General features: G+C 40.6%; 1 protein-coding gene across 3 annotated transcripts in view; it reads left to right on the forward strand.

The window, feature by feature from the left end:
* Window positions 1-2,418: 2,418 nt before the first annotated feature.
* Window positions 2,419-18,049, forward strand: part of LOC146717672 (protocadherin gamma-C5-like) — a 295,905-nt gene continuing 280,274 nt past the window's right edge. The window contains exon 1 of one of the 3 annotated variants that reach the window (XM_085429574.1): window positions 2,419-4,950. In XM_085429574.1, the coding sequence (XP_085285700.1) occupies window positions 2,560-4,950 (2,391 nt within the window). In that variant the 5' untranslated portion in view covers window positions 2,419-2,559. Of the gene's footprint in view, window positions 4,951-6,951; window positions 9,485-11,936; window positions 14,453-18,049 lie in introns of those variants that run through there. The other 2 variants (XM_085429612.1, XM_085479401.1) reach the window with 2 other exon arrangements.

The raw sequence follows: 18,049 nt of genomic DNA on the forward strand, positions 1-18,049 counted from the left end.
GAGTTTAACTCTAGTAAGCAGTATGAAAGACAGTCACAGGGCATACTTGTGACATCCAGAAGCAAGAACAGAAAAAAAAACCCCAATGAACAGGTGAATTGGTCATGTACTGCACAAACTGAAACTGCCATATGATACCAGAGAGGCTTACTGTCTGCTGTCCTTTGTTATAACCTTAAATACTGTTAAAGGGGAACTTGGGGAGTGTTGGGGAGTTCTATTTTCATAAAAAGCTACAAAAAATGATTCATTGTTGGCTTGTAGAAAACTATAAATCTGAAAAAAACAAATCTGTCAGTGGGTGGACTTAGAAAGTGAGTAAGGTTGCCAGACTCATCTTTACTTAAAACTTATGTAGCTGCTAACACCAGAATTTAAGATTCAAAGAAAATATTTTTTTGACCCTCAATAAGCAACATTAAGCAATAATTTTGAATAAAATGCAGTAAAATATATAAAATCAAGGGTTTATTTATCCAAATACTTAATGTTTGGGGAAAATGTGTCTGGTATAAACTAAATTTATATCAATCAAAGTTTATTTGATCAGATTCCATTAAATTTAACTTTTGTTTTAACTAAATATATATCTTTTTTTTTATTTAAATGACTTAGAATCTGTTCAAAGGAGGATACAAAAGGGAGCACAGAAAGGAGGCAAACAAAAAGGTTGCAACAAAAGGTTATTTCATTGAACTTATGGATGACAGAAAAAAGTCACCGAGGGGGAGAAGAATGAGTCCAAACAAGAGTCCAGTGAAGGTGATTCAAACAGAAGAACAATGCAAATCCGGAAAGAGAACAGTTGGACAAAGACAGCGGCAGGAAGTAAAATGAGCTAAAACATCTCATATTTATTGAATTTATTTTTGCCTCCTCATCACCTCTTTCCTCCATCCTGTGATTATTCTTAGTACACCATGACAAACAATGTTTCAGTTCCTGAAATGCATGTGGAAGACAGAAGAGAGGAGGCATTCATGCATCCATTTGCAAAGTGTTTTGCACTGGATACCAGGAGTGTATAAAATAGGTGTGACACACAACTGAAATAGACAATCCATGATGGAAGGAGGACTCTTCATACTACTGCTTCTTTGTATTCAAAAGTAGTTTCAGTTATTTGACCTCAGATCAAAGTTTTCTCCTTGAATCTTTGTGTGTATGTGTGTCTCTGTTAAAGCTGTAGTATCTACTCCTTTCTCATTGTCTCACTTTGTGGCTCCTTCTGCTCACATATCTAGTGCAAGGGACCTAAATAAGAGAAGATGCACAAGCGCAATCGAGAATGCAAAAAGTAAGAAATAAGAAAGGGGTAGATTGAAAGGTTAACCTAAATACTAAAGACAAAATAGTTCGCATCACCCTTTAATTGAGTCCATAGTGCTATCTAGTATTCAAAGGAATCTTCAGACTCTCCAAAGGCAATTTCAGTGCTGTCAGAGTTTAGTTTTCTGTTTTTAAATTTACTAGATGACAACTAGTATTTAGGGGAAGGAGGAAGAAGAAATGTTTTGGTGTGGTGAAGCTGACATGGCATTAGAAGCAGCTCAGAGAATTGTTTCACACACTGTTTTCTGTAGAAAGAGAGACAGAGCGAGCAAATCTCATTTCTCATTATGGAACCTGGCATTCTGTAACAGCTAAGGGCCCCAACTGGGACAAAGTGTAAATTCAGAAAAAGCAGTACTGATATTTTTATAGTGTCAGTGGCTGCCAGTGCTACTTGCTACTCAGCACGCTGCTGTCTCTGTCCATGGTCCTGAAACAACTAGGCACATTTTTTTTTTCTTCTTCTAAATGTGTTTTTATCTCTGATATTACTACTTCCACTCGGTTCTATTACGCAAGTCCTTTGCTGTTCCTGCTTGTATTAATAATCGTTTAAAATTTGAAATGTTCATTCAATCAAGTCATGTGAACACTTTATTAAAAAATGGAAATGGAAAAGTAGAATTCCTTAAGCACATCATACATATCTTTTACCAGAAGATTTTTACTATAAATATATTACCTAGATTACATTTCAGGAACACAATATGATTTCATAGATTTCTCAAGAGTTAACACTTGTAACAAAATGATTCAAAGTGAGCACATTTTGCACATGATTGTCTCCGGATCTGTAATCAGTCAAACCTACAGAATAGAGAGAGCTGTAACCGTGGTGCTGAAACGTTTAGTTTTGCGCCATAATTAAAACTTAATATTTGACACCATAATGTATGCGATGCTCATCAATGATAAAATAGCATTCCGAGGAAGATTTGTTTTTCGTATGATAAATAAATATGGGTTTAGAGACTCTTGATATGATGACATGTAAGTGTAACTAGATAGAAACAACTCTTGGTGCCGCTGTGGGCTAGCACAAAAGCAGCACATTCATCTCCACCCACTATTACTGCATAAATATCAGTTATAGTTGTTCAGAGGAATCCGCTCGTTGCACGAATTCTATTTTGTTTCCATCCTTTAAGAAATCTTTAATGTTTTTTGGAATAATACTTTGTTTTTGTACACAGCAATTTCTTCTCCTTCTTACGGGTCTTTTGTCCCATGATGGCAGACGGCAAAAGATTTCCGGCGGTAGACCCGATCTTCTGCTTTGCTTGCTTTGTTGTAACACTGCAGCTCGCTTACGGAGATCTGAGCTATTCTTTTCCCGAGGAGATGAAACGAGACTCCGTGATTGGAAATATAGCCAAGGATCTCGGTTTTGATCTGATGACTTTATCTTCCCGGAAAGCTCGTGTTGATTTTGAGGGATCTCGTAAAAGCTACTGTAATATTAATCTGAGAACGGGGGATCTGATCACACCGGAGAGAATCGACAGAGAAAGCCTTTGTGCCAAGAAACCTTCATGTGTTGTGCAAGTGGATCTGGTGTTAGAAAATCCGTTAGAGCTTCATCGTGTAAGTCTTCATATACAAGACGTGAACGACAACTCGCCAAAATTCAAAAAGAATTTGATTGAGATGGAAATAAGCGAGTCGGCAGACAGAGGTAACCGCTTCTCAATAGAGCAGGCCCGTGACGCAGATATAGGTCAAAATGCTGTGCAAAGGTACGAGCTTCAAAAGAATGACAACTTTATTCTGGCTGTTGACAGCAACAAGGTTGAACTGGTACTGGAAAACACTCTTGATAGAGAGAAACAAAGCGAGATGAATTTACTTCTCACAGCTTTGGACGGTGGATCTCCTCAGAGATCCGGTTCCGTAGTCATACGCGTCACTGTGCTGGATGCCAATGATAACGCCCCAGTGTTCAGCCAGGCCGTTTATAAAGCCAGTCTGCCTGAAAACTGTCCTTTAGATACAACAGTGATTAAAGTCAGTGCGACAGACGCAGACGAAAGACTGAACGGAGATGTAACGTATGACTTAAGTCACGTGTCTGACGACGACATAAATGTATTTTCAATTGATCCTAAAACGGGAGAAATTAAAGTAACTACTGTGATTGACTTTGAAGACAGAAATTCTTTTGAAATGAGAGCAGAAGCGAAAGATGGTTTAGGTCTAACTTCTTACGCCAAAGTGTTAATAGATGTGACTGATGTAAATGATAATGCACCAGGGATATTTGTAAAATCACTCACTAACCCCACACCGGAGAACGTGCCAACTGGTACAGAGGTGGGCATTATTAATGTTCAGGACAGAGACTCCGGGAATAACGGGAAGGTCCACTGTTCGATCCAGCAGGGTGTCCCCTTTAAGTTGGTTCCTTCTATTAAAAACTATTATTCTCTGGTGACCACAGGACAATTGGACCGCGAACTAGTGTCTGATTACAGCATTGCAATCACTGCCACTGACGAGGGCTCTCCACCTCTGTCCTCTTCTAAAAGTGTTCAGTTATCTGTAGCTGATATCAACGACAACTCACCTGTGTTTGATAAGCAGTCATACAGCGCATATGTGAGTGAGAATAACAAACCTGGCTCCACTTTATGTTCCGTTAGTGCTCGAGACCCCGACTGGAGACAGAACGGTACAGTGGTTTATTCTCTGTTAGCTAGTGAGGTGAACGGTGCCCCGGTGTCCTCGTATCTGTCTGTGAACGGAGACACGGGTGTGATCCACGCTGTGAGGTCGTTTGATTATGAACAGTTTAGGAGCTTCAAAGTCCACGTGATGGCCAGAGACAACGGTTCTCCTCCTCTCAGCAGCAACGTGACCGTGAGTGTGTTCATCTCAGATATGAATGACAACTCTCCTCAGATTCTGTACCCCTCCCCGGAGGGCAACTCCTTCATGACCGAGCTGGTCCCCAAAGCTGCACACGGAGGCTCTCTGGTGTCCAAAGTGATCGCGGTGGACGCAGACTCCGGACAGAACGCTTGGTTGTCCTATCATATAGTCAAATCCACTGATCCGGGACTTTTTACTATTGGTGTCCACAGCGGAGAGATCAGGACACAGCGGGACATTTCTGAATCTGACAGCATGAAACAGAACCTTGTAGTGGCAGTGAAAGATAACGGACAGCCCTCTCTGTCTGCCACCTGTTCCATGTATTTACTTATTTCTGATAACTTGGCTGAGGTGCCAGAACTGAAGGATCTGTCTTATAATGAGAGCAATTCCAAACTGACCTCTTATCTGATCATCGCGCTGGTGTCTGTGTCCACGTTTTTTCTGACTTTTATCATCATCATCCTGGGTTTGAGGTTTTGTCGTAGGAGAAAGCCCAGACTGTTGTTTGATGGAGCAGTTGCCATCCCCAGTGGTTATCTTCCTCCTAATTACACAGATGTTGATGGCACAGGAACTTTACGCAGCACTTACAACTATGACGCGTACCTAACCACAGGTTCAAGAACCAGTGACTTTAAGTTTGTGACATCATACAATGACAACACGCTGCCTGCTGACCAGACTCTGAAGAAAAGTCCATCAGACTTTGCTGATCCGTTTGAAGTTGTGGAGGCTTTTGATGAGGTAGGGATGCTCAGAACCTTTCCATTTAAGTTAACCGTCTTTAATATTTCTCTGGCTACATTGTTCTTTCACGAATTACAATCTAAGAGGCATCGTTACACGGTCAATCGAAGTTGTTTGTCGCAACACGAGGGTATGAAACAGTGTATTTAGTGTTTGCCCCTTAAATTCACTATTCCCACAATAGTTATGGCAGGAAAAAATTCCCACCATCGCCAGCTAGGTAATTTCACTCAACGAAATAACTAAAAGCACCAGTAAGGCGCACAGGTTCGTTCCACTAAAGATGTGGCAGGAGACAAGGTTCCGAAATTCGGAAATGCACCCTTAGTATTCTAAAACAAAGCAATACCACCCCCCACCCCCCACCACACACAAACAAAAACAAAACAAACAAAACAAAACAAAGCTAGTTTTTAAATTTCTATACATTCAACCATGGGGGTGGCGTTAATGCTTTAATGTAACTTTACACCAAGGAATCCTATAATAGGCTACATTAACGTAACAACAGTTCTAGCGAAATAAATTAAACGATTCTTGGTGAAATAAATATAATTGCAACATTAACCTTACATCAGACATGTACAGAAACTTGCATAAATTAAAATAATCAAGGTCTCAATTAGGATGTTGAACACGGTCGCAGCTGAAGTGGCAGAGCGATGAGCGAAGCACCGCTGACGCAAACAATACCAGTGAACAAATCATAACATAACAAAAAAAAAGAAATAAAGCAGCATAAACGAGAACCAAAGAGAAGTACAAAACGGAGAAACACAACAGCGAGGCATCCTGAAGAGAGGCAGCAGCTTTCATATATGAAAAGTGGCATATTACATTTAATAAATCGGCAATTTAAATGCAAAGCCGAACCCAGAGGACAGGTTAGCTAATACATACCAGGCCCACTGAACTACTCCACCTAGACAGGAGAGGAGCGCTTCCCGACCCAACAGCAACAGATGACACAACATGCCAGCAATTTCTACCTTGCAAACAGTTCGAGGCAGAGAATAGTTTATGTCCAAAACTACCAATATTGAGAAGAGCGCGATACATACCTCTTCTGTTGTATCATGCTCCCCTGGGGGGTGGAATGGTTAACTGTGGTTAACTTAACACCCCAGCACAAAAAGGAGACGCCACAAGTAAGAGGCTTCTGGACTGATGGAACATTTTTACAAGACTTTGCCACGTTTAATCGATGGTAAGGTCTTAGGAAGTGTAATTAAAAACGGGCTATTGTCTCTGTGTCAGCCCAGGCATGGTTTTCGCTTCATGACTATGAATGGACGGATTATCATCATCATCATTATTATTATTATTATTATTGTTACATACTCTTGAAACAGTTGGCCCTAACAAGATAAAATGTAAAAACAGCTCTGTGTGGCACTGAAAGGCTCTTCTGGTGTTCTCGCGCAGCCCAGTAGGAAAATGTATTTTTGTGTCTCGGTTATTCAGAACGCATTTCTGTTATATTAATTATTTTCATATGTAACAAAATGTATAATGTATTGTAACTCATCCAAATGCCCTGACGCACTTTAGGACAATGTGTTCTTTTACTGTTAAAAATGTACAGTGTTTATACACTCAAAGTTATGTTGGCCCTCTCTTTTGGAGATTTAAACATTTCGCAATAATAATGTTTAGGAATACGGTTTATGCAAACTTTTACCTAGCAAAAGCAAAGGCATTATATGTATAAGTTACAATCCAAATCTCGTTTACACGGACAGGCATACGGTATACCTGTGAAGTGAAGACCTTCATCCTGTGCTTAGTCTATTATATTGCAGAAATCACACGGAAGTTTTAAGCTGATAATCACAGGTAATTTAAATATGATGAATTGCTGCCACAATCCGGATTTAAATTGCGAAAATATTTCAATACGTTCTGGTGTGAAGATGATAAAGTAACTCGTGGTGTCGCCCTTGTCTAACAGAAAATAATCTCTCGCCACTCCACCCACTATTGCATCGAAATCAGTTGTAAAGTGTCTGGATAATCTGGTAAAATCCCGGATAGAGATGTCGCAAATTGTTACCAGATAACCGAACATTTAGTTGTCTTGGTCCGACCTTCTTTTTTGTGCTGCACAGTACATTTTCTTTGAAATTGACGGTCGATTTTTGTCAAGATGCGGGACAAAGGATTTTCAGCGCTAGGCCCGATCTTCTGCATTTCTTCCATTTTTGTAACACTGCACCTCGTTTGTGGAAATCTGAGCTATTCCTTTCCCGAGGAGATTAAACGAGACTCAGCAATTGGAAATATAGCAAAGGATCTCGGTTTTGATTTGAGGACTTTATCTTCCCGGAAGGCTCGTGTTACTTTTGAGGGCACTCATAAGCGTTACTGTGATATTAATATGAGAACGGGGGATCTGATCACATTGGAGAGAATCGACAGAGAAAGCCTCTGTGCCAAGAAACCTTCATGTGTTGTGCAAGTGGATCTGGTGTTAGAAAATCCGTTAGAGCTTCATCGTGTAAGTCTTCATATACAAGACGTGAACGACAACTCGCCAAAATTCAAAAAGAATTTGATTGAGATGGAAATACGCGAGTCAGCAGTTAAGGGTAACCGCTTCTCAATAGAGCAGGCCCGTGACGCAGATATAGGTCAAAATGCTGTGCAAAGGTACGAGCTTCAAAAGAATGACAACTTTATTCTGGCTGTTGACAGCAACAAGGTTGAACTCATACTAGAAAATACTCTTGATAGAGAGAAACAAAGCGAGATGAATTTACTTCTCACAGCTTTGGACGGTGGATCTCCTCAGAGATCCGGTTCCGTAGTCATACGCGTCACTGTGCTGGATGCCAATGATAATGCCCCAGTGTTCAGCCAGGCCGTTTATAAAGCCAGTCTGCCTGAAAACTGTCCTTTAGATACACCAGTGATTAAAGTCAGTGCCACAGACGGAGACGAAGGAGTGAACGGAGATGTAACGTATGACTTAAGTCACGTGTCTGACGACGACATAAATGTATTTTCCATTGATCCTAAAACGGGAGAAATTAAAGTAACTACTGTGATTGACTTTGAAGACAGAAATTCTTTTGAAATGAGAGCAGAAGCGAAAGATGGTTTAGGTCTAACTTCTTACGCCAAAGTGTTAATAGATGTGACTGATGTAAATGATAATGCACCAGTTATATATCTAAATTCAGTGTCTAACCCCACACCGGAGAACGTGCCAACTGGTACAGAGGTGGGCATTATTAATGTTCAGGACAGAGATGCTGGGAATAACGGGCAGGTCCACTGTTCGATCCAGCAGGGTGTCCCCTTTAAGTTGGTTCCTTCTATTAAAAACTATTATTCTCTGGTGACCACAGGACAATTGGACCGCGAACTAGTGTCCAATTACAACATTACAATCACTGCCACTGACGAGGGCTCTCCACCTCTGTCCTCTTCTAAAAGTGTTCAGTTATCTGTAGCTGACATCAACGACAACCCACCTGTGTTTGATGAGCAGTCGTACAGCGCATATGTGAGTGAGAATAACAAATCTGGCTCCACTTTATGTTCCGTTAGTGCTCGAGACCCCGACTGGAGACAGAACGGTACAGTGGTTTATTCTCTGTTAGCTAGTGAGGTGAACGGTGCCCCGGTGTCCTCCTATCTGTCTGTGAACGGAGACACGGGTGTGATCCACGCTGTGAGGTCGTTTGATTATGAACAGTTCAGGAGCTTCAAAGTCCACGTGATGGCCAGAGACAACGGTTCTCCTCCTCTCAGCAGCAACGTGACCGTGAGTGTGTTCATCTCAGATGTGAATGACAACTCTCCTCAGATCCTGTACCCCTCCCCGGAGGGCAACTCCTTCATGACCGAGCTGGTCCCCAAAGCTGCACACGGAGGCTCTCTGGTGTCCAAAGTGATCGCGGTGGACGCAGACTCTGGACAGAATGCCTGGCTGTCCTATCAAATAGTCAAATCCACAGATCCGGGACTTTTTACCATTGGTGTCCACAGCGGAGAGATCAGGACACACCGGGACATTTCTGAATCTGACAGCATGAAACAGAACCTTGTAGTGGCAGTGAAAGATAACGGACAGCCCTCTCTGTCTGCCACCTGTTCCATGTATTTACTTATTTCTGATAACTTGGCTGAGGTGCCAGAACTGAAGGATCTGTCTTATAATGAGAGCAATTCCAAACTGACCTCTTATCTGATCATCGCGCTGGTGTCTGTGTCCACGTTTTTTCTGACTTTCATCATCATCATCCTGGGTTTGAGGTTTTGTCGCAGGAGAAAGCCCAGACTGTTGTTTGATGGAGCAGTTGCCATCCCCAGCGGTTATCTCCCTCCTAATTACGCAGATGTTGATGGCACAGGAACTTTACGCAGCACTTACAATTATGACGCGTACCTGACCACAGGTTCTAGAACCAGTGACTTTAAGTTTGTGACATCATACAATGACAACACGCTGCCTGCTGACCAGACTCTGAAGAAAAGTCCATCAGACTTTGCTGATCCGTTTGAAGACATCACAACATCTTCTGAGGTAGAAAAACGCAACTTCTTTCCCACATATATAAACATATAAACCTAGACTTAGAACTTTTATTGTCATTGTCCAGTTTCTTGCACAACAAAATTAGGTAGGAAGACCACAAAGGTGCAACAAGTAAAGAAAACAATGTACAAAGAAAAAAAGCAATATCTATCTATCTATCTATAATTTTTTTCCACCAACTGTGTTCAGGAAACCATAGTTTTAAGTTTATATTTTTGAGTGAAAACAGTCACATTTAACTATTCCACTGGCTCAACATAAAACTGCCTTTCAGGGTCTGAGACAACAGCAACATCAAAGTTCCTATCAGAACTCAATCAGTATAGACAACAGTAGTGACCTGTCAAGAAACAAATATACAAAAATAAAACAAATTGTTCTTTGGAACCCATAATTCACAGTTCAACTGACAAAAAAGTACAATGTAAACTTTCATTTTAACTTTTTAAGGGAGAACATCATGAACTCACTTTGATTTCTCTACACAGCCGAAGTACACACACAGGAATCACACAGAAAGTGATCTCCCCTCTGAATCAAACAGAAAAATAAAAAGTTGTGCAAAGTGAACAACAGTGTAAACTTAACAACTCTGAAATCTGTTAGGACACTCTGTCATTACTCACACCAACCCGCTCTTCAATCCTGCTCACAGCAGGTAACCCTTGAACATACACCCGTTGCACGTTCAGAATTCTACAAAAATCATCACAAACACGGAGTCATCGCATAATAAACTTAGTTTCCTAGGCTAATTACCGTCTCCGACAACACCGACGACAATATTTTGCAGTATTTTACACTTTTCTAGCACATTTACCTCACGTGTAGATAGCCGCGCAAACTTTTGCAGCCTCTAACTCTCTAGTGTTCCCGCTTGCAGCGTGACGCGAACCTGAGTACAAGCATGGTCTGGCTTAAGGTGGCTCTTAAAGGGACGGTGTACCCCCAAAACGCAAGGTCTAATCATCACCATGACAACTCTACAAACAGACTGTTAAAACACAATCACCTCTTCTTAAACCTTTTTTATGTGTAGTGTTAGTTCTCTTGGCTACAGTTTCCCCTGCTACGTGTCAACGTCCTAGGTAACCCCCTGCACATCCACCATTCCCCTAAATTTGGTGGCATAGAGAACCATACCAGCTAAGACATGGGAGACTACATCTGGACTTCAAAAGTCAACTCCCAGCCCATTGTTCCTTCAGTGGTGCTAGTTTCAGTCATTATGCAACAGTCATTAAGAACAACAACTCAGTGTTTAAGAAAAAAATGGGGCCATTTTAGCATTAATTAAACCCACAGACAAATAACTCAATTTATTTTCCAAGTAATCTAACAGTTTTTGGCTTTGCTAACATAACTGAATTTGGGATGAATTTGAACTGGGATTTATGAGCAACAGGTGAACACATGCAATTGAAACAGATATTTTACTTGCAGGAAATGGACCTCTGAATAGCTACACAGAAATTCCAACAACAAAAAAAATCTAATTATTTCCAATAATTCGTTTTTTAAAAATAAAATAACATTTGTAACATTTCTAATTTAAAAATATATTAAATGAAAATAATTTGCTTTTCATTCAAGCAAAACGACATTTCAACATGACACTGAAACTTTTGAGCAGTGGCATTGAGCGCCAATGACATTTTGTTTAAAGAAAAGTGGAAAAGTGTATTTAGAGTGCAGCAGTAGCCTGCTCATTCTTTTATAATGTCGTTTCCAGGTCTCGACAGGGTCAACTGGTGCACTTTTTAGGCAATGTGATGGAAACAAAGCTTCAGTTTCGGATGCAGCCTTGCAGTAGTTAGCTTTGGGTAGAGTTTTAAAAATAAATTAGTCTTTACAGTAGTTATCTCTCATTGATTTTAGGAGACAACATTGCCCAATAACCATGCCAAATCTTACAGTACCTGTTCATGGTCCTGAAATACGATCCAGGGTTTCTTGGAGTAACTGGATCTGGAGACTTGTTTGGTATCTCCGAAATTCCATGTGAATTTCAATAATCAAAACTGTAGGTTTGTGTAATTCAGTTACCTCAGCTTATTGTCTCAAAAAGGAGAACCTTAGAACTTTTGTGTATTACAAAAATGTAAAATAAATTGAAGAATGTTAGGGTTTGTTGAGGCTCAAACAGTATACATTTGAGGGTAACAAACCAAATATCATTTTAAATGACTGTTATGGCATGACATCGGCATCTTACTCAGGCACAGTTAGCAAGGAATGCTTAATGTGTTTTAAATAATATTCACAACTGTTAAATATGGCCGAGAGCGGTCTTGGAGTGATTTACTTTTTTGTGAATAATTGAATACTAAGGAGATTAAAAGGTGACTCGTGGTGTCGCTGTTGACTAACGGAAAATAAACGCTTGCCACTCCACCCACTCCACTTACTGATTAGATATTAAATGCAGACTGCTGGAAAAACGCATATATCCGAACCTTCAGGACCCCGTACCTTGCTGTAAAGCTGTAAGGATTGCTGTGTATTTTGGAATAGATTTCACTTTGCAACTGTGGACAGTATAATTGCTGCAAGATGGGCTCTTTTCGAGTCAGGGTGGGAGACAAAGGATTTTCAATACCAGGGCCGATCTTCTTTGCCTCCTTTATTATAACGCTGCGCATCGCTCATGGAGATCTAAGTTATAATATTCAAGAGGAGATGAAACGAGACTCCGTGCTTGGAAATATAGCTAAGGATCTTGGGCTTGATCTGAGGACTTTGTCTTCCCGAAAGGCTCGCATTGATTTTGATGGATCTCGTAAGCGTTACTGTGACATTAATCTGAGAACGGGAGATTTGATCACATCGGAGAGAGTCGACAGAGAAAGCCTTTGTGGCAAGAAACCTTCATGTGTTGTGCAAGTGGATCTGGTGTTACAAAATCCTTTGGACCTCCATCGTGTAAGTGTTCATATTCAAGATGTGAATGACAACTCGCCAAAATTCAGAGAAAATTTGATTGAGATGGAAATAAGCGAGTCAACCGAGAAGGGTAGCCGCTTCTCAATAGAGCAGGCCCATGACGCAGATATAGGTCAAAATGCTGTGCAAAGGTACGAGCTTCAAAAGAACGACATCTTTATTCTGGCTGCTGACAGCAATAAGGTTGAACTCGTACTAGAGAATAAACTTGATCGAGAGAGACAAAAAGAAATGAATTTACTTCTCACAGCTTTGGACGGTGGATCTCCTCAGAGATCCGGCACCGTAGTCATACACGTCACTGTGGTTGATGCCAATGATAACGCCCCAGTGTTCAGCCAGGCCGTTTATAAAGCCAGTCTGCCTGAAAATTCTCCTTTAGATACACCAGTGATTAAAGTCAGTGCGACAGACGCAGACGAAGGAGTGAATGGAGATGTAACGTATGACTTAGGGCACATATCTGATGATAATATGAATGTGTTTACTATTGAACACAAAACGGGAGAAATTAGAGTAACTGGTGTAATTGACTATGAAGACAGAAGCTCTTTTGAAATCCCAGTGCAAGCCAAGGATGGTTTAGGACTAAAATCATATGCCAAAGTTATAATAGAGATTACTGACATAAACGACAATGCACCAGCAGTTTCTCTGGAATCGGTGTCTAACTCCATTCCTGAAAACGTGTCGCCTGGTACAGAGGTGGGCATTATTAACGTGCAGGACAGAGACGCTGAGAATAACGGGCAGGTCCGCTGTTCGATCCAGCAGGGTGTCCCCTTTAAGTTGGTTCCTTCTATTAAAAACTATTATTCTCTGGTGACCACAGGACAACTGGACCGTGAACTACTGTCTGATTACAACATTACAATCACTGCCACTGACGAGGGCTCTCCACCTCTGTCCTCTTCTAAAAGTGTTCAGTTATCTGTAGCTGATATCAACGACAACCCACCTGTGTTTGATAAGCAGTCGTACAGCGCATCTGTGAGTGAGAATAACAAACCTGGCTCCACTTTATGTTCCGTTAGTGCTCGAGACCCCGACTGGAGACAGAACGGTACAGTGGTTTATTCTCTGTTAGCTGGTGAGGTGAACGGTGCCCCGGTGTCCTCCTATCTGTCTGTGAACGGAGACACGGGTGTGATCCACGCTGTGAGGTCGTTTGATTATGAACAGTTCAGGAGTTTTAAAGTCCACGTGATGGCCAGAGACAACGGTTCTCCTCCACTCAGCAGCAACGTGACCGTGAGTGTGTTCATCTCAGACGTGAATGACAACTCTCCTCAGATCCTGTACCCCTCCCTAGAGGGCAACTCCTTCATGACCGAGCTGGTCCCCAAAGCTGCACACGGAGGCTCTCTGGTGTCCAAAGTGATCGCGGTGGACGCGGACTCTGGACAGAACGCCTGGCTGTCCTATCAAATAGTCAAATCCACTGATCCGGGACTTTTTACTATTGGTGTCCACAGCGGAGAGATCAGGACACTGCGGGACATTTCTGAATCTGACAGCATGAAACAGAACCTTGTAGTGGCAGTGAAAGATAACGGACAGCCCTCTCTGTCTGCCACCTGTTCCATGTATTTACTTATTTCTGATAACTTGGCTGAGGTGCCAGAACTGAAGGATCTGTCTTATAATGAGAGCAATTCCAAACTGACCTCTTATCTGATCATCGCGCTGGTGTCTGTGTCCACGTTTTTTCTGACTTTCATTATCATCATCCTGGGTTTGAGGTTTTGTCGCAGGAGAAAGCCCAGACTGTTGTTTGACGGAGCAGTTGCCATCCCCAGCGGTTATCTCCCTCCTAATTACGCAGATGTTGATGGCACAGGAACTTTACGCAGCACTTACAATTATGACGCGTACCTGACCACAGGTTCAAGAACCAGTGACTTTAAGTTTGTGACATCATACAATGACAACACGCTGCCTGCTGACCAGACTCTGAAGAAAAGTCCATCAGACTTTGCTGATCCATTTGAAGATCTCGATACTTCAATAGAGGTAGGATTCTGAAATAACCGGGTTATCAAAATTGCAGTGTTTTGTGTCTTTAAGTTTTTACATTTATAGTATTGTCTTTGATAAGTAGAACCTGAGGCTTCTTGTTATTTACAGGGTCTTTCCTATAGTACCTCCCCTTTCTTGCATTTTTTTGTGTGTTTGTGTATGAATTTAATTTTTTTTCAAAATAACGCCGTTCATCATATTACAAACAAAGTCAATCTTGGGGGGTTGCTTATAGCGAAACGTAGCTATTAATATTAAACTGGAACGTAACCAACTTCCTTTTATTTCCAACCCGAAACTTTCAGTGTATTTTTTTTTAGACTCTTCTGACGACGAGTCAAGTTTCACTCTGATTTCTGGTCAGCTTTTACAACACTGCAAAGTACCTCGAAATAAACAACGGCATTAAATTAACAAGTAATGATTAGTAAATTTATGATACACTTTGTCGCATAAACCATCTGATTTACTGATGGCGGCACCAGTACTGTTAATGATCTTTCACATGAAAGACGAACAAAGGTCCTATACTCAAGATTTACTTATTAGTTCATGTAATTTCGAAAGTCCCCATGTTAATTTTGTGGTGAAGTGGTTAACGCATTCGTTTTTTAAGGATCGGATCCCTCCTATTTTTAAAGAGGCACAGAGGGGAAACCCCGGGCTTGCGTCAGGAAGTGCATCCGACGTCAAATCAAAACGTTTAGCCGCCCACGGTAGCGATAGTCGGGGAAGTAAGTGACCAGTCGAAGGGACGTTCTGTGCGTAAATCACAATTATGTTTAATGGGTATTATTATCATCATCATCAATGTAGCATTAAAATGACTAAATCACTTTTTAAACTACCGAAACAATAGCTGTCAGATATTCATCACTTCCTGCTGTCAGTATTGATAATCTCATTTCTTGTGCTCAATTCTTTGTCATCTCATGTACATCCACATTGTACCTCGGTATACATTAGTGTTACCGCATGTTATCATGTTGTTCTCAAAGGTGTGTTGACAGTCTGTTGGATGGTGAGCGCTACATGTTTATTTCTATCCCATTGTGGCGCCAGAGAAGGAAACTGACAATGTAACTAAACTGATAACGCCACCTGGTGTTGGAGTTGCACCCCAGGAAATTTCACATTAACCAGTGCAAAGGTTTTATCAGTTACAAAGACACACGGGCTTGTTATTGACAAAGAAGAGGCGTGGCAAGTCATTGTCAATAGGTTTGTTTAATGCATTATCTGAATAATGTGGAGATACAAAGACAACAGCAAATTTAGTGGCAGGACTTCCAATACCACTGTACCTTTAACTAAAACATCACTACCAGACATGGCTTAAAACTACAAGACTCACTGTGTTGCTCCAAGTAAAATAGCAGCTCAACAAAAAGCCAATTAATATAGTTAAATACAGGTCACTTTGGGAGGCAACCTACAGGGAGTAGTGCCCAAGGACTGCCACCAGTTACTCACTCGTCACCTCGCATTGCAGTTGTCACTGCAACTAAAGGCGCTTTATAATCGTATCCCGGCGTTTACACTCGCATGCATAAGAGGCAACCTGACCAAATGTGCCTAGCCCCCCAGCAAGCGTCCGTCTCTAAACCTAAAGTGAAATAAACCTATAGTGAAATAAACCGATAAAGCAAGCAAGAAATAGGGAACTACTCAGTGAAAAATAAACAGAAGAGGAGTGTATGCATCTACATATAAAACCTTTAAAATACCACAGAAATGCAGCATCAGGCGCACCCACGCTTGGCCCCAACAAAGTGCGGTGTGGCACAAACGGCACAGGACAAGATTAAACATGATAAAACAAAGCAAAGTTAAAACAAAACAAGGCACTAGAGGACACTGAAAACAACAACGAGAAATAACAAGACTCAACAAGATGGCAGCAGGGTACCTATAATAAGAGAAAAGAACAGTTATCCTTGGTCCACGCTATTATTAACTAAACTGCAGACTTCATACGAGGATCCTACTAACCACTCGACTGAATTTGATCTGCAACGTTAAGATCAGGCTGTGATCGTCACCATATATGGGAGAAATGAGTACCAAACGCTAAATCAGTGAATAGGCCACAGCTGCTCCTCATAGCTAACCTCTGATTAGATCGCTAGGGTACCATTAAATGTTCACGCTGCGTTCACAGACACCATGTAGGAACAAAATATCTTCTACAAAATCTAACCCACTACACTAACATGAAACTTAAAACCAACAAACATACGGATTTGTTAGGTGGTTGTCAAATGCCAGCGAGCTCATTAATACTGGTTAGCTACTAACATTTGCAGCACTGACTCTGTAAAAATGAATAGGTGTCGTGTGTTCCCGGTGAGACTGTTGTAGTCCACAACTCATGGATGACATTAAGAAAGAAGTTCAGTTTCAAATTCAAAGAAGTGCAGTGTTGATTGACTTGTACTTTACTTTGATATTTCCTTTGCTGCTTGGATATGGAACGCCAGGACTGACATAATAAATTAATTATACTATTAAATAATTAATTAAATGTGGCAATAATTATTTAATTAATTAAATGTGTCAAAAATATTTATTTAATTAATTATTTCCAATTGTAATTAATTACTGCAACATTTAATCAATTATTTAATGGTATAATTAATTTATTATGTCAGTCCTGGCGTTCCATACTTGGACAAGTAGTACTTTGTTTGCTTTTTGTCTCAGATAAAGAAATACCATATGAAGCTTGTACAACGCAGTGTATTGTTGCAGATTTCATAAAGGTACTGTCTTGTCTTCATGGTTATGAATAGCTGGAGTTTAGCCATTAAGAGATTTCCCTTTCAACGCTTCATGTTGTTTGTGTTCAAAGTGGTGTCATCACTTCAGCCTTTAAAAAGTCAAACATAACACCAAGTTCACATATAGATGTCCGACCGCGTGCGTGCGTTTCCGTTTTAAGTTACACGACCTCAGGTTTATCTCGTGACCTCCCGAACGGTGTTGAGCATATGTTATAAAGCTGTGAGTCAATGTACAAAAATGCATGTAATGTGTTTAATTATAGTCACGTCCATCAGCAGTAAGATGACACTTGTACATCGATGCATCATTCTAATAATGTCTACTCTAGTATAAGGACCGACTTTCCGCAAAAAGACTATGTCTACTTCTGATTTGTTGCTTATCTATATTTTAATGAACGTAGTTGCTATAAATCGGAAATAAATGATTGAAATTGCCATTTCAATTGCTTTTTTCTAACTGTGTGTGTGTGCGACTGTTGCAGCATTTGTCTTTTCTGTATAAAAACGGTCTAAGTATTTTCTCTGCCGCTGTCCATGGTTCTGAGCCTTGTCATTTGTATTCTGTAGCTATAATTGCTGATATTTCATGTACTGTTTAGTTTATTTTCATTATAATATACCGAGAACATAATTCGCTATTCCAATTTAGTGTATCGACAGGAGTAAACACTACCTTCATGCGATTTCTTTCTTTCTTTCTTTCTTTCTTTCTTTCTTTCTTTCTTTCTTTCTTTCTTTCTTTCTTTCTTTCTTTCTTTCTTTCTTTCTTTCTTTCTTTCTTTCTTTCTTTCTTTCTTTCTTTCTT

This window comes from Copadichromis virginalis, linkage group LG2 (genome assembly GCF_057382275.1).
Source record: "Copadichromis virginalis isolate Kocher_CV1m ecotype Utaka linkage group LG2, C_Virginalis_male_GT1.1, whole genome shotgun sequence".
NCBI lineage: Eukaryota > Metazoa > Chordata > Actinopteri > Cichliformes > Cichlidae > Copadichromis > Copadichromis virginalis.